Below are 19,667 nucleotides of genomic sequence, written 5' to 3' on the forward strand. Positions count from 1 at the left end.
AAACTGTTAAGTAGAAATTTGGACTCAAAGTTGAGAGGTCAGGAATAGGAAGTGGACCATGACATTCCTTTCAAGCCTTTTTTGTCCAAAACTCATAAAGGGCGCAGACCCATTAAAAGCTAAAATGATACTTACAGAATTAGTAAAAATATAGATTAATGGGGCTTAGCTAGCATTTCCAGCGACAGTTGAGATCTCTTCATACTCCTGAATAGAAAACAATTCCTGAGCAGGGTGCTTCCTAGTGGGTATCCTGGTCCCACCAATACCTTTTTTTATGTGTTTTTTTCCCTTATAGGCAGGAATGCCTTCTACCCCATCTCTGCCCATTGAAATCCTTCAAGATTCAACTCAAATTCTAGTTCTTTCTTTAAACCTTCCTAAGTTGCCCGAGCCAAAATTGATTCTTACATTTCCCAAATAATTCTAGCACTTATTTATTTATTTATTATTTCATCTTATACCCTCTACTTTGTGTTCATGTCTTATTTCCTCTACTAGACTGTAAACTCGTTGGGGACAGGAACTGTCTTTTATTCATCTTTGGATTTGTTGGCTAGTGGAGAAGAGTAGGACTATCGTCATCCTCAGTGTAGATACTATGCTTTTATTAATTCAGCCTAAAACTGCATTAGCTTTTTTGAATAGCCAAGTCATATATGCCTTGTATTGAGCTGGAAGACGACTAAGATCTCTAAGTTGTTTTTCTCCGTATTAATTGCTAGGTTATATAGGATTTTACACTTATATGAATTATATTTCGTCTTGTTAGCCCATCATTCCAGTGATTGAGGCATTTTTTGATCCTGAATCTATTACCATTTCAACTTTGTGTCACCTTCAAATTAACTAAGCATGCATCAGTCATCCAAGTCATTGAATAACATAGTGAGTGAGATATCTGAGGACAGAACCCCAAGGCACACCTCTGCAGATATTCACCTCTATTGATACTGATCCGCTAGTGACAATGATAAGACTGATAGTTAGCATTCATCTAGTGCAAAGCCACTCTGAAGTCCCACCTCACTCTCAGTTTGGCACAGTTGACACAAAAGGAAAATGACAAATGTTGGAAGGGATTGTAGGAAAACAGGCACATTAGTTTACCATTGGCAGAGCAGTGAATCTGTATGACATTCTTGAAAGCAATTTTTAATTTTGCCCCCCAAAGCTACTACAAATTGTGCATACCCTTTGACCCAGCAATGCTACTACTAGGTCTGTACCCCAAAGAGAACAAAGAAAGAGGGAAAGGGTCCATATGCACAACATTCTTTATAGCAGCTCTTTTTGTAGTGATGAAGAATTGTAGACTATGAGGGATATTCATCAATTGGTGAGTGGCTGAACCAATTATGGTATATGAATGCAATAAAATACTATTGTGTCATATGAAATAATGAAAAGGTCAGTTTTGGTGAAACCTGGGAAGACTTATATAAATTGATTCAGCCTGAAATGAAAGGAACCAGGAGAACAATTTATAAAACAACAACATCATTGTAAAAACAAAAAACTTTGAAAGATAATATGGTGAACCCTGCGAAATGGGGGACTATGAGGCTATGTAAGGAGTGAACTCATCCAGGTTGGAAACGGAGCAGGTGGGATTGGGCCCTTAAGCGGATGCTACACTTCCAGCCTGGGTGAACAGGGGAATACAATTTCCAAAAACAATGAATAAAAAAATGAGTCTTCTTGACTCTAATTTCAGAATTCTCTCCATCAAAAGATCTACTCTGACCTTACCTATTATTCTATGATATGTTTTATTTCTATTCCCAGTGGTATAGTGGAATGAGAACTGGCAATGGAATCTGAGGTCCTAGGTTTGAATTCTACCTCTGATATTCAGGATCAGTGGAACTTTGGGCAAGTTGTCATTTGACTTTTTGGGACCTCAGTTCCATTCATCTGTAAAATGAAGGGGTTGGATAGGGTGCCTTATGAAGTCCTTTCCAGTTCTGCATCTTGCTATGATTTTTTCTCACTTTGTCTATTGATAGACCCACAGAATACTGGAGATGGGGAGATCATCTAATTTAAATGCCTCATTTATAGGGATGAGGAAACTTCTTCCTAAAGGTTATGTCTCTCAGGTGCTTTCATTTATTCTTCCTCTCCAGACTCCCCCCATGCTTGAAGCAAGCTTCTCCTCTCAGTCATTTTGATCTTCACTAGCCTTTCCAAGTAATTCTTGAAAACTTTCTTAGTAGAGATGGCAGCATCAACAAATCAAGTTTCTAGGGTAAGAACATTGTAAAAAAAACAAATAAAAATGCCCAGAGATATACCACCATGGTTTACTTAAAAAATCCTGTGCTTTATCTCTTAGCTGCTGCTCTAATTTATATTGGGAACTCCTAGGACCAGGAATATGTCTTCCTTCTCTCTTATAGATCCTGGTGTGTACACAGTTGTCAGTCAATCAATAACAGTCATGACAATAGAAGTGAAGATGTGTATAGGGAAAATAAAGTATTAGATTGAACCCAAGTACTTCATTCCCAAGCCTCAAGATTTTATTACCCAACAAGAGGTAAGGTAAGAGACAGGAAAAAAGCACTTTGGCTAGCTGGAAAGCCTAGCGTATACCTATCTATCTCCTTACCTGTCTTAAAGAATGCAAAAGATCTGTTTTCAAGATCCTGAATTTAATTCAAGTAGAGAAAAAAGTATCTTTTCAAATATACAACACCTCTCTAGTTCCACAAATTAAACAAGATGGTAGACTTTTAGGGAAAAAAGTGGGGTGTGGAAGAAGGCATCTGCAAAAAATAAACAGGGAAAATTCAAGAACATACAGATGTGTCATTACAGCATGCATAGAAAGGCATGGGAGTATTTTTTCTTAGACTTCAACCTAGATCCGTCTCTTTCATCTGTGTGTATACTAGACTGGTGGGCAATGGGCATGCAGACATAAAGTGACACCTAGCAGGACCTACTTGGAAAAATGGTTTTACTGCTTCTTGGATACAAACAGAAAGTACACTTTGATAGTGCACATCAAGAGAATCAATACTGCAATCACTCCTGTCACACATAAAATAGGAAGCAGGAAGCAGGAAGCGTGGCAAATTCACTTATGTTTTGTTGGGAATGTCCAAGCAGTCGTGTTGACTAAGTGCTGAAGCTGGCCTAGGGTTCCTACTAATCTCCCCTCTCTGAACACCAGTGATGGCACGGCTTAGAGACTAATTGATCGTTTCATTCTGGTGCAGGAAACGCTGGGCTTCACAGCTTAGTTGACAGCTTATATATTTATCTGTGAGTCAAACTGATTGTTATTTTGGATTGCCTGGAACCTTAAAGTCTGCTGCAGAACAGGAAGTAAGCAGACTGACAGTGGTGTTGATGATAAGTGTTTACATTTGTCAACTTGTTTATGGCCCATATGACAAGATAAACCCGGCATTCCTGAGATGGATACTGTCATTACATCACTGATTAAGTTAGGTGGACAAAGCTCTGTGTGGCAGTTTGAAAGGTCCCAGTTTTCTAGTTAGATTCCTCTATTTGTGGACAATGATTTTCTCCGGTTTGATATGCTGTAATCATCACAAACACACAAAAAACCAGTTGGGGCCTTCGTATTTCTCTCTGCTGGAAGGTTTAAGGAGGACACACTTTCTAATTAGGGCTACTGGTACCAAGGGAAGAACCACAGAGCACACGTCCTTTTCCTGGCTGTGAGGAGGGGCATAAACACTGAACGAGGATAAAATCACAGGTAAAGAAAGGTTAACCCTAAGAAAGCAGCCTAGGAGGAACTGCAGCCCCAGAGGGAGCTCAGGCTGTGTATAAGGGCAAGCCCATCATTTTTTGTAATCCCTAGGTCTGGTAACTGTAAGTATGGTCTTCTGATCCCCAGTGAGATGGAAGACAAGAGAACAATGCACAATCTGGTACTCTGTGACTCAGGGACCCCGACCACCTTTCTGTCATCCAGCTTAGATGAATACTTTGCCAATGACATAAATAATACCCGCCAATTTCTGTACTGTTGCCCCAAAAAGGGCAGTAAGGAAATTGCCAATATGTGAATTCAAAGGGGGCAGGTTCCCCAGTTCTTATGTTGTTTAGACCACTCCTGAAATATTATAGCTAGCCAGTGTGGTGGACAGAGTCAGGAAGACTTGGGTTCAATATCTGCTCCTGACATTTCATAGCTGTGTGACCATGAAAAAAATCACTTAACCTCTCAGGATCAGTTTCCTCATGGATAAAATGAAACAATGCATATAAAGTGTTTTGCAAACCTGTAAGTGATATATGTCAGCTATTATTCTTATTATTAATAATGCCAGCCTTTATACTTTAGGAGTGACACTGAAAAACTAGAGTTTCCAGAGAAAGGGTTAGGGAAACATCAGATGAGGAAGAGTAAATTCAAAACAAAACAAAAGTCAAAGTGTCAAAATGCTTTCCTCATAATAACCCTGAGTTAGGTAGTGTAAATATAATTATTTCCATTTTATGGGGAGGAAACAGATGCTATATGCCATTAAGTGATCTGCCATGATATTATTAAGTGAGAAGGATATCAACTTAGGTATTCTGATTTCCATTTACTGTGCCATGTTCCTGCTTAGATGAAAAAAAAAAGCAACCAAATTATGTGAATACAAAGGGGGACCTTTGTCTCTGGATTGTCTAGAGTTTCCAGAAACATAGCTGAATCAGAGCAGGGCAAATTCAAAGGGTATGGAGTAAACCAGGCCACTGAATTCTCTGTGGAGCTCCACAGAGGAGAACCAATACCAATGAAGAGAAGTTATAAGGAAGCCAGTTTTTAGTTCATCAAATCAAAAGAAGAATGATCTAATAATGAAAGCAGTGCAACAATGGAACTGGCTGCTCTGTGAGATAGTGAGAGCCCATCTTCCAAAAGTGTTCCCTCAAAGGCCAAATGACTACTTGTCAGGAATGTTGTAGAAGGGATAGGTTGGATTAGATGACTTTTAAGGTTCCTTCCAATTTCAAAATCCTACAGTTATGATTATGTAAAAAAAACCCAAATATTTCCAAAGTAAATTATTTATTTAGCTAGAAGGTCCTTCTTTGATTGATGTCATTATAAACACAATTTTTTTTTTACACTTTATAGCTTTGAATATTCACAAATCAGACAGAGAGGCAAAGGGGAGTCAAGCTGTGGCTAATATTTCATCAAGATTTATAAAAGAAAAGCTACTTACAAGCCTGCTCATCTAAGCAAAGACTATTATGGGAAACTCCTCCAATCAAAAAAAAATCATGATTTCAGAATGAAGTGTATAGTTATTAATGGACAGTCACTCCTCTCAGCAGTGGATGAAACTACTATCAACTCCCCATTCTGGGGTAATATCAATTGTTATCTCAGGATTGTTTGATATGGCATCAAGACTTTAGGCTTCCATAACATTCAACACATGCGTGATGCATGTGGCTAATATTTCATCAAGATTTATAAAAGAAAAGCTACTTACAAGCCTGCTCATCTAAGCAAAGACTATTATGGGAAACTCCTCCAATCAAAAAAAAATCATGATTTCAGAATGAAGTGTATAGTTATTAATGGACAGTCACTCCTCTCAGCAGTGGATGAAACTACTATCAACTCCCCATTCTGGGGTAATATCAATTGTTATCTCAGGATTGTTTGATATGGCATCAAGACTTTAGGCTTCCATAACATTCAACACATGCGTGATGCACTTCCCTTCCTCTGTGTCATTATCACTAAGGGCACTCTGTTCTCTATGGCTATTTTCTGAGCTGTGGATGTGCTGTCATCATTGTTTCTTGCAGGATAGGGGTATGTAGGGAGTAATTTCACCCACATCCCTCTGTTCTTGGTAACGAACAGACAATTCTAATATTCTAGATCCTTTCTACTTGGCCCACCAGAGGAGCTATGCATGTTTTATGCAAGGTCCTTAGAAGAGGACATGTAAAGGTACATATGGACTCAGCCTCTTCTACAAAGTAACAGTCTGTAGAAACCTTTGGTTGGAATGAGAATAGACTTTCCAAGATAAGGAAAAGCTGTGTGTGTGTGTGTGTGTGTGTGTGTGTGTGTGTGTAAACAAAATGCTCCAAATTATTACTAATAAAAGTAATGCAAAATAAAACAACTCTGAGGTTCCACTGGGGAATGGCTAAATAATGATGGTATATGAATGTAGTAGCATATTGCTGCCCTATAAGAAATGATGACAAGGATGGATTAAAAGAAACCTGGGAAGACTTGTATTAACTGATGTAGACTGAAGTGAGAAAAGCAAGAACAAGTAATATAATGAGCACAGCACTATAAAGGAAAACAAGCAACAAAGACATAAGCACTATGATTTGCTTCCCACTTCCTCACAGAGCTCTGATAGACTAGACATACAAAATGTGAAATACACATTATTAGACATAACCCAGGTCTGGCTTTATTTAACTTGACTAAACTTATTTGCTTCAAGGGAGGACTCTCCCCCCACACCCCAGAGGTAGATATGGAGAAGAGTAGTAGTGTTATCCCCTCCTCCTTCCCCCTGAAAGAAGAAAGCCTGAGTTAAACCTTTAAACAAGTACTGAGAAGATGATGCAGACCGATGCAAACAGAACCAGGAGAATACTTTGCAACACTGCAAAAAATGAACACTTTTGAGAGACTTAAGAACTCTGATCAGCACAATGACCAGCTATGATTCCAGAAGGCTACTGATGAAGAATGCTCACTACCTCCTGACAGAGAAGTGACGGTCTAAATATGTAGAATGAGACATACATTTCTGGCCATGGGCAATGTGAGCATTTGTTTTGCTTAACTGTGTGTTTGTTGTGGTTTTTTAAAGTGGGGGTGGGGAGACAAAATAAATGTCTTGTTATTGAAAAAATCAATTTTAATAAAAGTAGAAAAAGATACAGAAGAGGAAATAGACAATAAGGGCAAAGTGCTAAAACTACTGTTAAATTTAATATATTCTATATAAAATCAAGGAAGAGGAAAAAAAGTCTTGGCTAAAATTAAGACTATAACTTGTGAACCACATGGAGCATATTCTGTGGGATTCCCTAAGAAAATGAAACTGTGGATCATTTCCTTTGTCAGTTTCAAATGAATACTTGGCACCAAAATTCTCTCTTGAAACAATATGCATGTACATATATGTAGGCATGCTTGTGCATACATGCACACACACACAGACATCCACACACCATCACTAAACAAAAAGCTACAACCAATAAACAAATGCTTACTTTAAAATTTTTTTCTCTTTCTTAGCATATGGCCATCTTGCATCTGACATTGAGTTCTATCCTGATGACTTCAGGATGTTCGCTGGGTCTTATAACATAGAAATAAAATGCAACCTAGAGCTGAACAGAAGCAGCATCATTCATTTAAACCAAGCCTTTCTCTCTCTGGCCCCCCTTTAATGAACACTGCAGTACATCTCAGCTTTAATGACTGAAATGTGGTATATTAAGGAATTAATTGACTTGTCGGGAATATGTACAAGAAAATTGAAGGAGAGTGAGTAAATAAATGGAAGACTAACAATGACTATGATTTTAATAAAACACAGGTCTGCAAAGAAAATGATGTTGTTCAAGAGCTAAAAGAATTCTTACTATTCTACTTCCAAAAAGAGTTAAACTTCACTGTTTCCCTATCCTTAAGTGAATTACTGTTGGCCAGAGTGGGGAAAACTGTTTAGGTTTTCTTCCTTTGTTTTATCTTTCTTTTTCCTCAGGGAGAGTGTGCTGAGGGTGTGAGGAATCCCCTTTTATCTTCATCTCAGTCCTCAGTTCCACTTCAGCAAACAAGTTCTTTTGCTGTGGGTCCACCTCCAGCAAAGAAACCACCTGCTGACACAAGCTCCTCTGAGGGGTCCCTCTTGAATTTCTCTTCTCCTTTCACTCAGATCCCTTATGAAATTATGAATTCCATCTTCTCCTCTCCCTCGATTGATCTGTTTTCAGATGAACCACGCTTATTTTAATAAAAGACTGACTTGTATCTGACAGGCAAAACTTCCTGCTCTCGCACTTCTGGTGAAGATGGCTTTGTGACTGGGTCCAAAGAAGCACAACTTTCACACATGTGTTTTAGTGAAAACTATGAAGAATATGAAACCGAACAATGATCAAGAAATCCAGGTGTGGTGGGGCAGTGGGGCATGCCCTGATGCCTGCTACTACCGTGTGTGTGTGTGTGTGTGGGGGGGGGGGGAGGTGTGAGAAGAACAGGAGTGTGAGGTGGGTAGATTACTTAGATTCAGGAATTAACAACAACATTTACATAGCACTTACTACATGCTAGGCACTGTGCCAAGGGCTATATCTGGTGTCCACACTAAGTCTGGCACCAGTATGGTGAGCCCTCAGGAGAGGTGAGCCACCAGACTGTCTGAGAAGGAGAGAACCAGCTTAGGATGGAAATGGAGAAAGTTAAAGCTTCCATCAAAATGAGCAGAGGGGTTAGGTCACCGTACTTCTAGTCTGGTAAAGATAGGGAGACCCAGTCTCAAAAAACAAATAAGCAAACAAATAAAACAAAACCCCCTCAAAACCTAAAGGGAAGTAACAATAAGTGCTTTCATTCAGTCTAGGGCTGAACAGTAAAAGATAGCCAGCCTGCAGGCAAAAGGACCGGTCCTATCAGAAAAGCCATGCAAAAAAGCTAGAGCCCTGTAAATATAGAGAGATATAGCATTTATTAAGCACTTAATATATGCCAGGACTGTATAGACCAGAGATGCTCCAGAAGCACCTGAAGGTTGTAGGGCTCTGTACCTGGGTTCTGGGAAGAAGGGAAGAGAGAAAGCTTAGAAATCTGCAACTATTTGATCATTGTCACCATAGACAGATAGCCAGAAGCCGCCATTATTAAGGCTAGGATGCCCAGAGACACCGGTACTCTGTCTAATAATGTTCTAGAAGACCTTATATACCATAGTACTATGAAACCTGTCTGATCCAGGGATGATTTGAAGTCTAGCAATGTTGTAACCTACGCATAAAAGGAGAATGGAAGTCTATAGCAAGAGCCCATGTAACTAAGAAAAGGAACAATCAGGGCTGACTAACCTGTCCAAGAGCATGGGACAGAGTAGACCCTGGCCCTGGAACAAAGTCCCAAATCAGCAACTGAGACTTGAGATATGAATAAGCAGAAGAAGACACAAAAAATTAAGAAGAAATATTATGGATTCAGAGATACCCAAGAGAAAAAGTCAGAAGAATAGAGTTAACTACACAACTATTATAAGCAGAGTCACAGAGAAAAAAAAAATGCCTTGGACATAATGACTACAAAAGACATAGAAAAAAAAAAGAAATTAAAAATAGAATTAGGGGCAAAATAATAGCTCTGTATGAAGTAACTGGAAGGAGAATAAATAGCTTAGAATAGAAGGTGGTAAACCTTACTCAAATATCACTGAAAATTAAAATGAGCCAAGCGGAAACCAATAACTACATGAAACAATGAGAAATACGTAAAGTATCTACTATGAGAAGCAACTGACATGGAATGTGTCAAGGAGAGAATTTAAGAATCATTTCATCAGAGTTCCTGAAAACTTCAATAAACAATAACAAGAAAAAGCCTGGATACCCCTTTTCAAAAAATCGACTGATTAGAAGCTATTAACAGAGAGAAAACAGAAAGAATCCACTAGTCATCTCTTGAAAGAAACCTCAAAATGAGAACTCCTAGGAACATCAGTCAAGATCTAGAGCTTCCAGGCCAAAGAAAAGATACTACATGGGACCACAATGAAAGAGTTTAAATAACAAAGGATCACACAAAACTTGACAGCTACTACCATTTAGAAGAGGAAATCTTGAACTATAATAAAGACTCATAACCAGGAATGAATTACCCTGTAAAACTGAGTACAATTCCAAAGGTAGAAAAAATGGACCTTTAAAGGTACAGAGAGCTTTAAAGTGTTCCTGAAGAAGACACTAGAGCTGAGTAGAAACTCTGAAATGCAAACACAGAAGTCAAGAGAAGCCTTAAGAGAAAAAACATTTGAGAAACTGGCAAGGGCTAAAACAATGAAGAAGCATTTACATCCTAATAGGATCCCTTATGACCCCTAAAGCCTTCAAAGATTACTGAGGGAATCATTTGCATAAGACCAAGAGAGGGACTGGAGATGGTCTCCTTCTGTTTTGATGGTCTTAGGAGGGGAAAAGGAATATTCTAGGGCATGGCACACAGTAAACTATAAATGCTTGTATCCTTCCAGCCTTCCCAGAAAAAAACAAAACAAAACAAGGAAAAAGGGAGCAGAACTTATGATTTCTCATAAGCGGGGTAAGAGAAGCGTACAACCAGACTCCCCTGTCTCTCTTTTCCTCTCTCCCTCCCTCCAAATTTGGTATAGAAATACTGTAAACTCAACAGAAAGTTTAAGATTTCCTGGTTGCAGTATTTTTCCTTGAAACAAAAGCTCTGCATCTTGGCTATGGACATTCCTGGGAGTTTTCATTTTGGGATTTTTTTTAAGAGGTGACCAGAGTATTCTTTCTCTATTTTCACTTTGTTCCTTAGTTCTAACAGATGAAGTTTTCATTTATGATTTCTTGAAAAATGGTATCCAGGCTTTTTGTTGTTGTTGTTTGTGGAAGTTTATAGCAACTCCAATGAAATGATTCTTAAATTCTCTCTCCTTGGTTTTTTTCATATCAGCTATTTCTTATAGTAGATATTTTGCATTTCTTTCATTTTCAAATCTTTTGATTTTCTTCTAACATCTCTCATTGTCTCATGGAGTCATTACTGATTTTTATTTGGTTCATTCTAATTTTCAGGGTTACTTGGGCAAAGTTTACCATCTTTTTTTTTTAATGTAAATAGTATTTATTTTCTTCCAATTACATGTAAAGGCAATTTTCAACATTCTTTTTTTATCCAAAGTCTTCTCCCTCCCTCCCTTCCCCACTCCCTAAGATGGCAAGCAATTTGATATATTACCACCTTCTATTCTAAGCTTTTTATTTATTTACCTTCCAAGTATTTAATCCAGAACTAATATTTTGCCTGTAATTCTATTTTTCTTTTACTCTTTGCTTTTACTTATTTTAGGTAATCTTGTGGTCCTTGTGAACAAGATATTTTTTTCTCTTTGTAACTGCTGTGGAGTTAGTCTCAGTTGCTGATTTGTGACTTTGAACCAGGGCTAGGTTCTATTCCCTCCCATACTACCAGACAGAGTGATCAGGCTCTGTTTGGTTCTTGTCACTGACTTCCACTTCCCTTGGTGTTTCATAAGAGTGGCAGTCTTCAGTGTCCCTGGTTAGAGATCTGTAGTTGGCTGTTACTATAGTCTTCTATCTCCCTCGGAGTTTGCTGGACCACACTTTTGGGTGTTCTTTTTACCCCTCTTCACATTTCCCAGATCATAGTGGCCCTCTGTTCCCCTGCAGTTTTCCCTAGTCAGAGTGCCATTTCTGACCCCAAGACTTCCCCATTTGTGGTGTTGGTCTTTGGTGTCCTCTGAGGCATTGCTGGTTGGGGCACTAGATAGGCTCCAATCACCTTCATGGACTTTCCTGGATCAGGGTGCTAGATGGTCTTCTATCCCTACTTTGGGTTTCCTGGTTAGGGTGCTGCCATGGGTTGCTGGTTTGTTTATCTGGGCTCATGCTGGCTTCTCTTTCAGTATTTGTAGCATCTGGCTATCTGTTTTTGTGAAGACTTGGGCTATAAAGCCTTTATAAAAAAGGGCTTACTGGTGTTTCTCTTTAATTTCTTGGTAATTGTTTCACCTGATAGTTTTTTTTTTTTCCCTAAACCACCGCTAAAGAGAAAAAGTGGGAGAGCTGGCCCTTGCCTTTGATGTTTCAATATCATCATCTTAACCCCTCCTGGCTTTTCCTCAAAGTTCATTCTGATCCTTCAGTTATTAGTGGCCTTCCCTTAGAAATTACTGTGTAGCTACTTGGTATATATTTGTATTTACTTTTCTTGTATATTTTGATGACCTTGAATAGAATCATAGGATCATAAATTTAGAGTTCGAAGGGATTTTGGAGGCCATTCAGTCTAATCTCTAATTTTACAGATGAAAAAAATGAAATGATTTGCCCAAGCTAGGTTTCAAAGTTAGGTCCTCTGATTTCAAATTCAGCTCTATTCGCCCTAAGCCTTGCTGCCTCCCACTTCTTGTGGAATGTGTTTGAGGACAGGTGTGAGTCTCCCTTTTGTCTTTGTAGTCACATTTAGGCACGTTTTTTTTTTTTTTTTGGCCTGGTTTGTGCTTTTATTGGTGAAGAGAACTCCCAGTGAGGAAACTCAATCAAATTATATCAGCAATGGCTCTGCAATTTAATCAACTTAGAGAATTGCTTAGGATATGGAGAGATTTGGTTAAGTGACTTGCCCAGGGTCCCACAGCCAGGATAAATCAGAAGCAGGACTTGAGCCCATGTTTTCCTGACAACTGGAACCAACTCTTTAGCTTCTATATCATGCTGCCCCTTAAAACAGATGGCACTAAATAAATGATTGTTGAATGAATTGAATGAATGATATATAAAAACAAAGGCCCAAAATACATTTTTTTTAAGAAGAAAAAAAAAGATTCTCTGGGGAGAAGTCTCTCAACTTCTTCTGATAGAGGAAACTGCCTGATGCCTGAGCACAAAGGCACATGGTTATCTGGGTACATGGGGTAGAGTTCTGGCCTGTTTGGCTCTAACAGCATTGATGATGGCAGTAGAGTTGTCTGTGTTTCCTTAACTTGCTCTGATTTCCTGCTTACTGATGGGGGAATTCCCTTGATTGGGTCCTGCTAATTTTAGACTTTATATTGTCAGTGAATTTCTAAAGGAATAGAAAGTGAGGAGATAATGGTCCACCAGTAAGTTCCCATCAGCTCCCTAATGATCAGAAGGGAGTACAAAGGTTTCAAATTAAAGGATCTGACTCATAGCTTCCCTCTGCACTCTATACTCTAACATAATCAGCTCTTTTCTGGTAATCACAGTATCTGCATTTTAGTTCTCAGTTAATGAATATTAATAATTAATCAAAGACCCAAGATTTATGTTAATGTTCACACATGCAAAAGTTTAGACAATCTTTTTAATGCACACTGCCACAATAATAGAGGAAGAACCCTTAACTTCCTTTAGGTCATGGGGCAGAACTTGGAGGCACAGTTAAAGAGGGGAGATATGTGCTGTGCTTCTAGATTTCAGCTTTTTAAGGAAGTACTGGGTGATTCTGACAAACCAGTGTTTGATTTAGAACTGGGTGTTAACGGGTTAGTACAGATTAACACTGAGTTTCCCTTGAACTCTTTTAGGGCAAATCGTTTTGACCTACAGAAGTCACCATAATTCCATGCTTACCCCCTCTGGCTTCCTATTACCAAGAATTCAATCAGTTATTGAGCTGAAAAGGTCATCTAGTCAAGTCTCTAGATTTCACACAGAGGTATGGTTCAGTACCTGAACCAAGGCATATAAAACAATGTTTTATTAAATGCTTCCTGGGAGAAAGGTACTGTGCTAGGTACTAGGAAAACAAAGGCAAAAATGAAATGATATTTCCTTCATTGAGGAGGGAATAAACATCTTACAGATTTCCAGGGAAGATGAGCTCATAATTTCCCTGAAGAGCTTATTTCAGTGCTTAATTACCCTTTCTGATTAAAAAAACATTTTTTCCTTTTGTCTAATTTAATTCTTTCTATGACAATGTAAGTAAGCCCTTTTCTTAGGAATTTTGTCTCTGCACATGGAGATTCAGTGGTCAATATGTTTCTTAGAATTTTTCCTATAGTTCAAAGAATTTAGATTTTTTCACTTTAAGCAAAATAATCAAAAATCTTTTAGCCTTGCTTTATTTCATGTATTCTGTACTTTTCCAGACATAAATGTTTCAGAAAAGGTGATTCAGTACTATCTTTGCTGGCTCCTGGCTTTCAAGTCTATGATTCTCACAGTCTATCCTTAATAATTCTGACAGCACAACCCAAGCCCAGAGTTTCCTTGATAGTCTTGCTTTAGGAGTTACACAGCTAGGAATGTCATTTAAGCCATTAGTTCAAAGACAGCAATGAATAACTAAAAGCTAGGCTATGACCAAACAGTTTACTTGAGGGATGATCACACATCGAAGCTCTAAAAATTAAAGGTGAAAGAATGTATTCATTCTCTTTTTGGTAAGCCTCAATCTTGTAAAACTTTCTGTCTAAATGACAAAAGAACTCCTAAGTTTCAAGTAGAAATACAGTAGAATGACAATTAAATATGTAAAATTAACGAAACATGTTTCAGAATTCTCTAACCAGCTATGGTTGTCATTCAGATGTTCTGGTAACCTAGAATATTACTTAAAAATTCCATGTTTATACGTGGAGTTTTCTGATGGAAACAGATATTTCAAATGGCTTAGTTAGTGCTTAAGTCTGGAAGAAACCCCTCAACCATACAGAGCCCACTCGAAAGAACAGGTGGGAAAAACCACTTTCTAGATTTGTTCCAATGGCTATGTTCTTCCTAATAAGTCACATCTAAATCCAATTAGAATATTCCATTCATCTGTAAATAATTTTACAAGAATATACTCATAATGAATCAATTCAAAATTACTGGATTTGGATACAGGTTTTTTTTTATGTGTCCATTCAAATATTAGGGGAAAAGTGGCTTGGGGGGGGGGATGAAAATAACACCTTTTATATAGAGAAAATGTCCAGTGTTTGGAGATCAAGCAGAAAAAAATGTGTGTCACACACACAGAGCAGTGATGATAAGACTGGAACTTTAATGCCACTGGCATGTGCTTCTGAAAGAGTCCAAAGAAAGCACACTATTAGATGAAACATTCAAATCTCATTTAAGAAGGTGGGGTTTTCTTCTCAGTCCCTTATAATTATCCAGTTTCTTCACTCAGACATGTCCTATCTCTACTGGTCAACTTTATCCTAGTATTCAAGAAGTCTGTCCAGCTTATACACAGGTAATAAAGAATAAAGCAAAAGAAGCAAATCTAAATCCCTTAACCATATCTCCCTGTAGCAAAAGAACCTAGAAGATGTGAAAAGAACAGTAACAAAAAAATTAACTTTAAAAATCAACAAAACGAAAGCAAGGACAGGCTCCCAGTCTCCCCCATTAACCTGGATGGTTGTAGGTAAGAGGAAAGAAGGCACTCACCTCCCTGCTTACTTCGGTCAAGATAGATTGAAACCCTTCGGGCCAGACCTGTGAGGAAATAGGGATTACGGGATTGGTGCTAAGGGTAAGTTGGTCAGGCAAAGCAAAATAAATTAAAACAAAACAAAGCAAGATTAGAAGGGAAACTCAAAAGAGAAAGAAAAGTGGAATGAGTGCAGAAGAGAATGTTCAAGTTCACAACATGCTTCTACCCAAAGGGAAGGGAATGATTTAGTTGTGGCAGCCTGCCTAGGAAATCATTCTACGTGACAAACATGAAGACGATTAACACTCTCTGGCTAATAACATTGATTTGATTATCAAGTATTTTTTCCCTGTGGAATGTGTAATGTCTAACTGCAACATAAATGGCCAATCTAATTAACTTCTATAAATGTAGCATCAACTCGGCCACAGTTGAGGGTGGGCCAAAGGCCAGCAAGGAGCTGAAGGGACTGAGCAAGTTCTTTGGTTGAAAGACAAGAGGAGTAATGAGTATGTCCAGGGATAATCAAATTTACAGATGCTCAGTTTTGGGGACCTAAATCTATGGTGAGGAATCAGCAGTGGAGCGGATTAAGTCCAAACCATCAAAAAAAAATCCAAAACCAAAACCAAATACCCAACCAAACAAACAGTTCCTCCTAGAAAGCAGGAGAAATGTCAGGGTGGTAGAATTCGACTCTAAGTGCAGTACCTCTGTTGAGGCACATAAGACTTGGCTTGGTGAGGAAATGAAGCGGCTCCTTCTGTCAAAATAAATAGCTCTCTGCTGGTCAATTTCTGTGAAATGAGATCTTTCTCTTTTAAGAGTTGGAACAATAACAGATAGTGACCTAAGGGAATTCAAGTCAGGATACTGCTTCCCAAAATGACTCTTCATTGTGGTTTCATCAACCAATTCCACTCCACAATCTGGGTATCTGAAGAGGGAAGTTCTTGAGTAAAAACCTGCTTTGATTCTCCAGTCACTTCTTGATTTTTGTAAGTAATTCAAGAGTACACGGGAAAGTATGAACAAGACTGTGTCCTCAATGTGCGCATGTGGTTGAACTGCTTCTGTGATGATGTAGAGACTCTGTATATTTTTTCCCTGATATCAAAGACCACTGGAAAAGAGTGCCACTCTCATCTCATAATATTAGATCTATGACATAGATCAATGCATCGAATCACCTTCTGAACTAGGCTACTTAGCCACTAACTCAGAGCATGATCAGAATGCTAGAGAACCTTTAGATCACTGAAGACTCTGCCCAGGGCAAAGAGCTTTACTCCAAGACATTTATGAAGAAGCAAGAACAAGAAATGAAAAATGGTATTGTGAAATCCTATCTCCTCCCTTTTCAGTTGGTCACTGTATATTAATTCTCTACCTTGGAAGCATATAAGACTTTCATCTGAGGATTCTTCAGATTTGCACATGGCTGCCTTTCTAATACCTCTGGAAATTTTTCTTATATTATTTCCTAGAATATGGAGACATGGACTTCTAAAGTATTTTCTGAGGAACCAATAATTCTTTTTTTTTTAAAATTTATTTAATATTTTTAGTTTTCGGCATTGATTTTCACAAGAGTTTGAATTACAAATTTTCTCCCCATTTCTACCCTCCCCCCCACTCAAAGATGGCATATATTCTGATTGCCCCATTTCCTAATCAGCCCTCCCTTCTGTCACCCCACTTCCCTTCCATCCCCTTTTCCCTTACTTTCTTGTAGGGCAAGATAGATTTCTATGCCCCATAGCCTGTATATCTTGTTTCCTATTTACATGCAAAAACTTTTTTTTTTGGCACATCTGCTTTTAAAACTTTGAATTCCAAATTGTCTCCCCTCTTCCCTCCCCACCCACTCTCCCTAAAAAGGCAAGCAATTCAACATAGGCCACATGGGTATCATTATGCAAAACTCTTCCACAATACTCATGTTGTGAAAGACTAACTATGTTTTGCTCCTTCCTATCCTATTCCCCTTTATCCAATTTTCTCCCTTGACCCTGTCCCTTTTCAAAAGTGTTTGTTTTTGATTACCTCCTCCCCCATCTGCCCTCCCTTCTATCATCCCCCCTTTTTATCTCCTTCTTTCCTGTGGGGTAAGATACCCAATTGAGTGTGTATGTTATTTCCTCCTCAGGTGAAATCCAATGAGAGAAAGACTCACTCATTCCCCCTCACCTTCCTACAGAACTACTTTTTCTTGTCACTTTTATGCGAGATAATTTACCCCACTCTATCTCTCCCTTCCTTCCTCTCTCCATATATTCCTCTCTCATCCCTTAATTTGATTTTTTTGATGTCATACCTTCATATTCAACTTACCCAGTGCCCTCTGTCTATATATATTTTCCCTTCAGCTACCCTAATAATACTCATGAATTATACACATAATCATCTTTCCATGTAGGAATGTAAACATAACAGTTCAACTTTAGTAAGTCCATTATGAATTCTCTTTCTTGTTTACCTTTTCATGCTTCTTTTGATTCTTATGTTTGAAAGTCAAATTTTTTATTCAGCTCTGGTCTTTTCACTGAGAAAGCTTGAAAGTCCTCTATTTTACTGAAAGTCCATATTTTGCCTTGGAGCATGATACTCAGTTTTGCTGGGTAGGTGATTCTTGGTTTTAATCCTAGCTCCATTGACATCCAGAATATAACATTCCAAGCCCTTCGATCCCTTAAGGTAGAAGCTGCTAGATCTTATGTTATCCTGATTGTGTTTCCACAATATTCAAATTGTTTCTTTCTGGCTGCTTGCAGTATTTTCTCCTTCATCTGGGAGCTCCGGAATTTGGCAACAATATTCCTAGGAGTTTCCTTTTGGGGATCTTTTTCAGGAGCTGATCTGTGGATTCTTTCAATTTCTATTTTACCCTCTGGCTCTAGAATATCAGGGCAATTCTCCTTGATAATTTCTTGAAAGATGATATCTAGGCTCTTTTTTTGATTATGGCTTTCAGGTAGTCCAATAACTTTTAAATTATCTCTTCTGGATCTATTTTCCAGGTCAATGGCTTTTCCAATGAGATACTTCACATTGTCTTCCATTTTTTTTTATCCCTTTGGTTCTGTTTTATAATATCTTGATTTCTCATAAAGTCACTAGCTTCTACTTGCTCCAATCTCATTTTTAAGGTAGTATTTTCTTCAGTGGTCTTTTGGACCTCCTTTTCCATTTGGGTAATTCTGCTTTTCAAGGCATTCTTCTCCTCATTGGCTTTTTGGAGCTCTTTCAACATTTGGGTTAGTCTATTTTTAAGGTGTTTTTTCTTCAGTATTTTTGGGGTCTCCTTTAGCAAGTCATTGACTTGTTTTTCATGGTTTTCTCGCATCACTCTCATTTCTCTTCCCAATTTTTCCTCTACTGCTCTAATTTGCTTTTCCAAATCCTTTTTGAGCTCTTTCATGGCCTGAGACCAGTTCATGTTTTTCTTGGAGGCTTTTGATGTAGGCTCTTTGACTTTGTTGACTTCTTCTGGTTTCTTTTTGGTCTTCTCTGTCACCAAAGAAAGATTCCAAAGTCTGAGTCTGAATCTGAGACTGTTTTCGCTGCCTGTTCATGTTCCCAGCCAACTACTTGACCCTTGAGTTTTTTGTCGGGGTATGACTGCTTGTAGAGTACTCTGTCCCAAGCATGAGGGGCTGCACTGCTGTTTTCAGAACTGTTTCTACACAGCAAGCTCTGCCACACCAGTGCTCCTCTTCCCCCAAGAACCGCCAACCCGGACTGGACTCAGATCTTAAGCAGGCTCTGCACTCCCACTCTGATCTGCCACTTAACTCTTCCCACCAGGTGGGCCTGGGGCCAGAAGCAACCGCAGCTGTAGCTCCTCAGAGCTGTACCACCTCCACTGACCCCGGGGGCAGTGGCCGAACTGCAAACTGTTTTCACTCTGTCCCCGCAGTTTTTCCCAGTAACCTTATCTGTTGTCTTTGGTGTTTGTGGGTTGAGAAGTCTGGTAACTGCCACAGCTCACTGATTCAGGGCCCTATAGCCTGTTCTGCCTGGCTCTCAGTCTGGTTGGTCCTGCCTCTGCCCACGCTGGGCTCTGCTCTGCTCCCAGCTCCGTGCGACAGACCTTACCCAGCGACCATCCAGGCTGTCCTGGGCTGGAGCCCTGCTTCCCTCTGCTATTTTGTGGGTTCCACAGTTCTAGAATTTGTTCAGAGCCATTTTTCATAGGTGTTTGGAGGGTCCTGGGGTAGGGCTTTAGGCAGGTCACTGCTTTCCAGCCACCATATTGGCTCTGGAACCAATAATTCTTACCAAGCTTGTTTCTCTTGCTTTGTTGTTTTGATTTGTAGAGATCTGTAGTCTTCCAGGTTTGCCATTCTGGCTTGGTTTTATTGCTGGTTCTTCTAATTTTATGCTTTTTTTTTTTTTACCACCTCAGAGCCCTTCTACTCATCAGAGACTCTACTGCTTCACTAAGATTTTTCCACCACCAGTAGGTAGAGTACTACTTTGTCAATCCTCATAATTCTGAATTCTTCTATCAGGA

General features: G+C 38.9%; 1 protein-coding gene across 2 annotated transcripts in view; it reads right to left on the minus strand.

The window, feature by feature from the left end:
- Nucleotides 1-19,667, minus strand: part of RPTOR (regulatory associated protein of MTOR complex 1) — a 547,756-nt gene that overhangs the window by 18,674 nt on the left and 509,415 nt on the right. Inside the window, exon 29 of one of the 2 annotated variants that reach the window (XM_036753901.1) lies at nucleotides 15,166-15,213. The exons of the other annotated variant lie outside the window; for it this stretch is intronic. Coding sequence (XP_036609796.1) covers nucleotides 15,166-15,213 — 48 coding nt within the window. The remainder of the gene's footprint in view (nucleotides 1-15,165; nucleotides 15,214-19,667) is intronic. 2 annotated transcript variants of the gene reach the window in all.

This window comes from Trichosurus vulpecula, chromosome 4 (assembly GCF_011100635.1).
Source record: "Trichosurus vulpecula isolate mTriVul1 chromosome 4, mTriVul1.pri, whole genome shotgun sequence".
Classification (NCBI taxonomy): Eukaryota; Metazoa; Chordata; class Mammalia; order Diprotodontia; family Phalangeridae; genus Trichosurus; species Trichosurus vulpecula.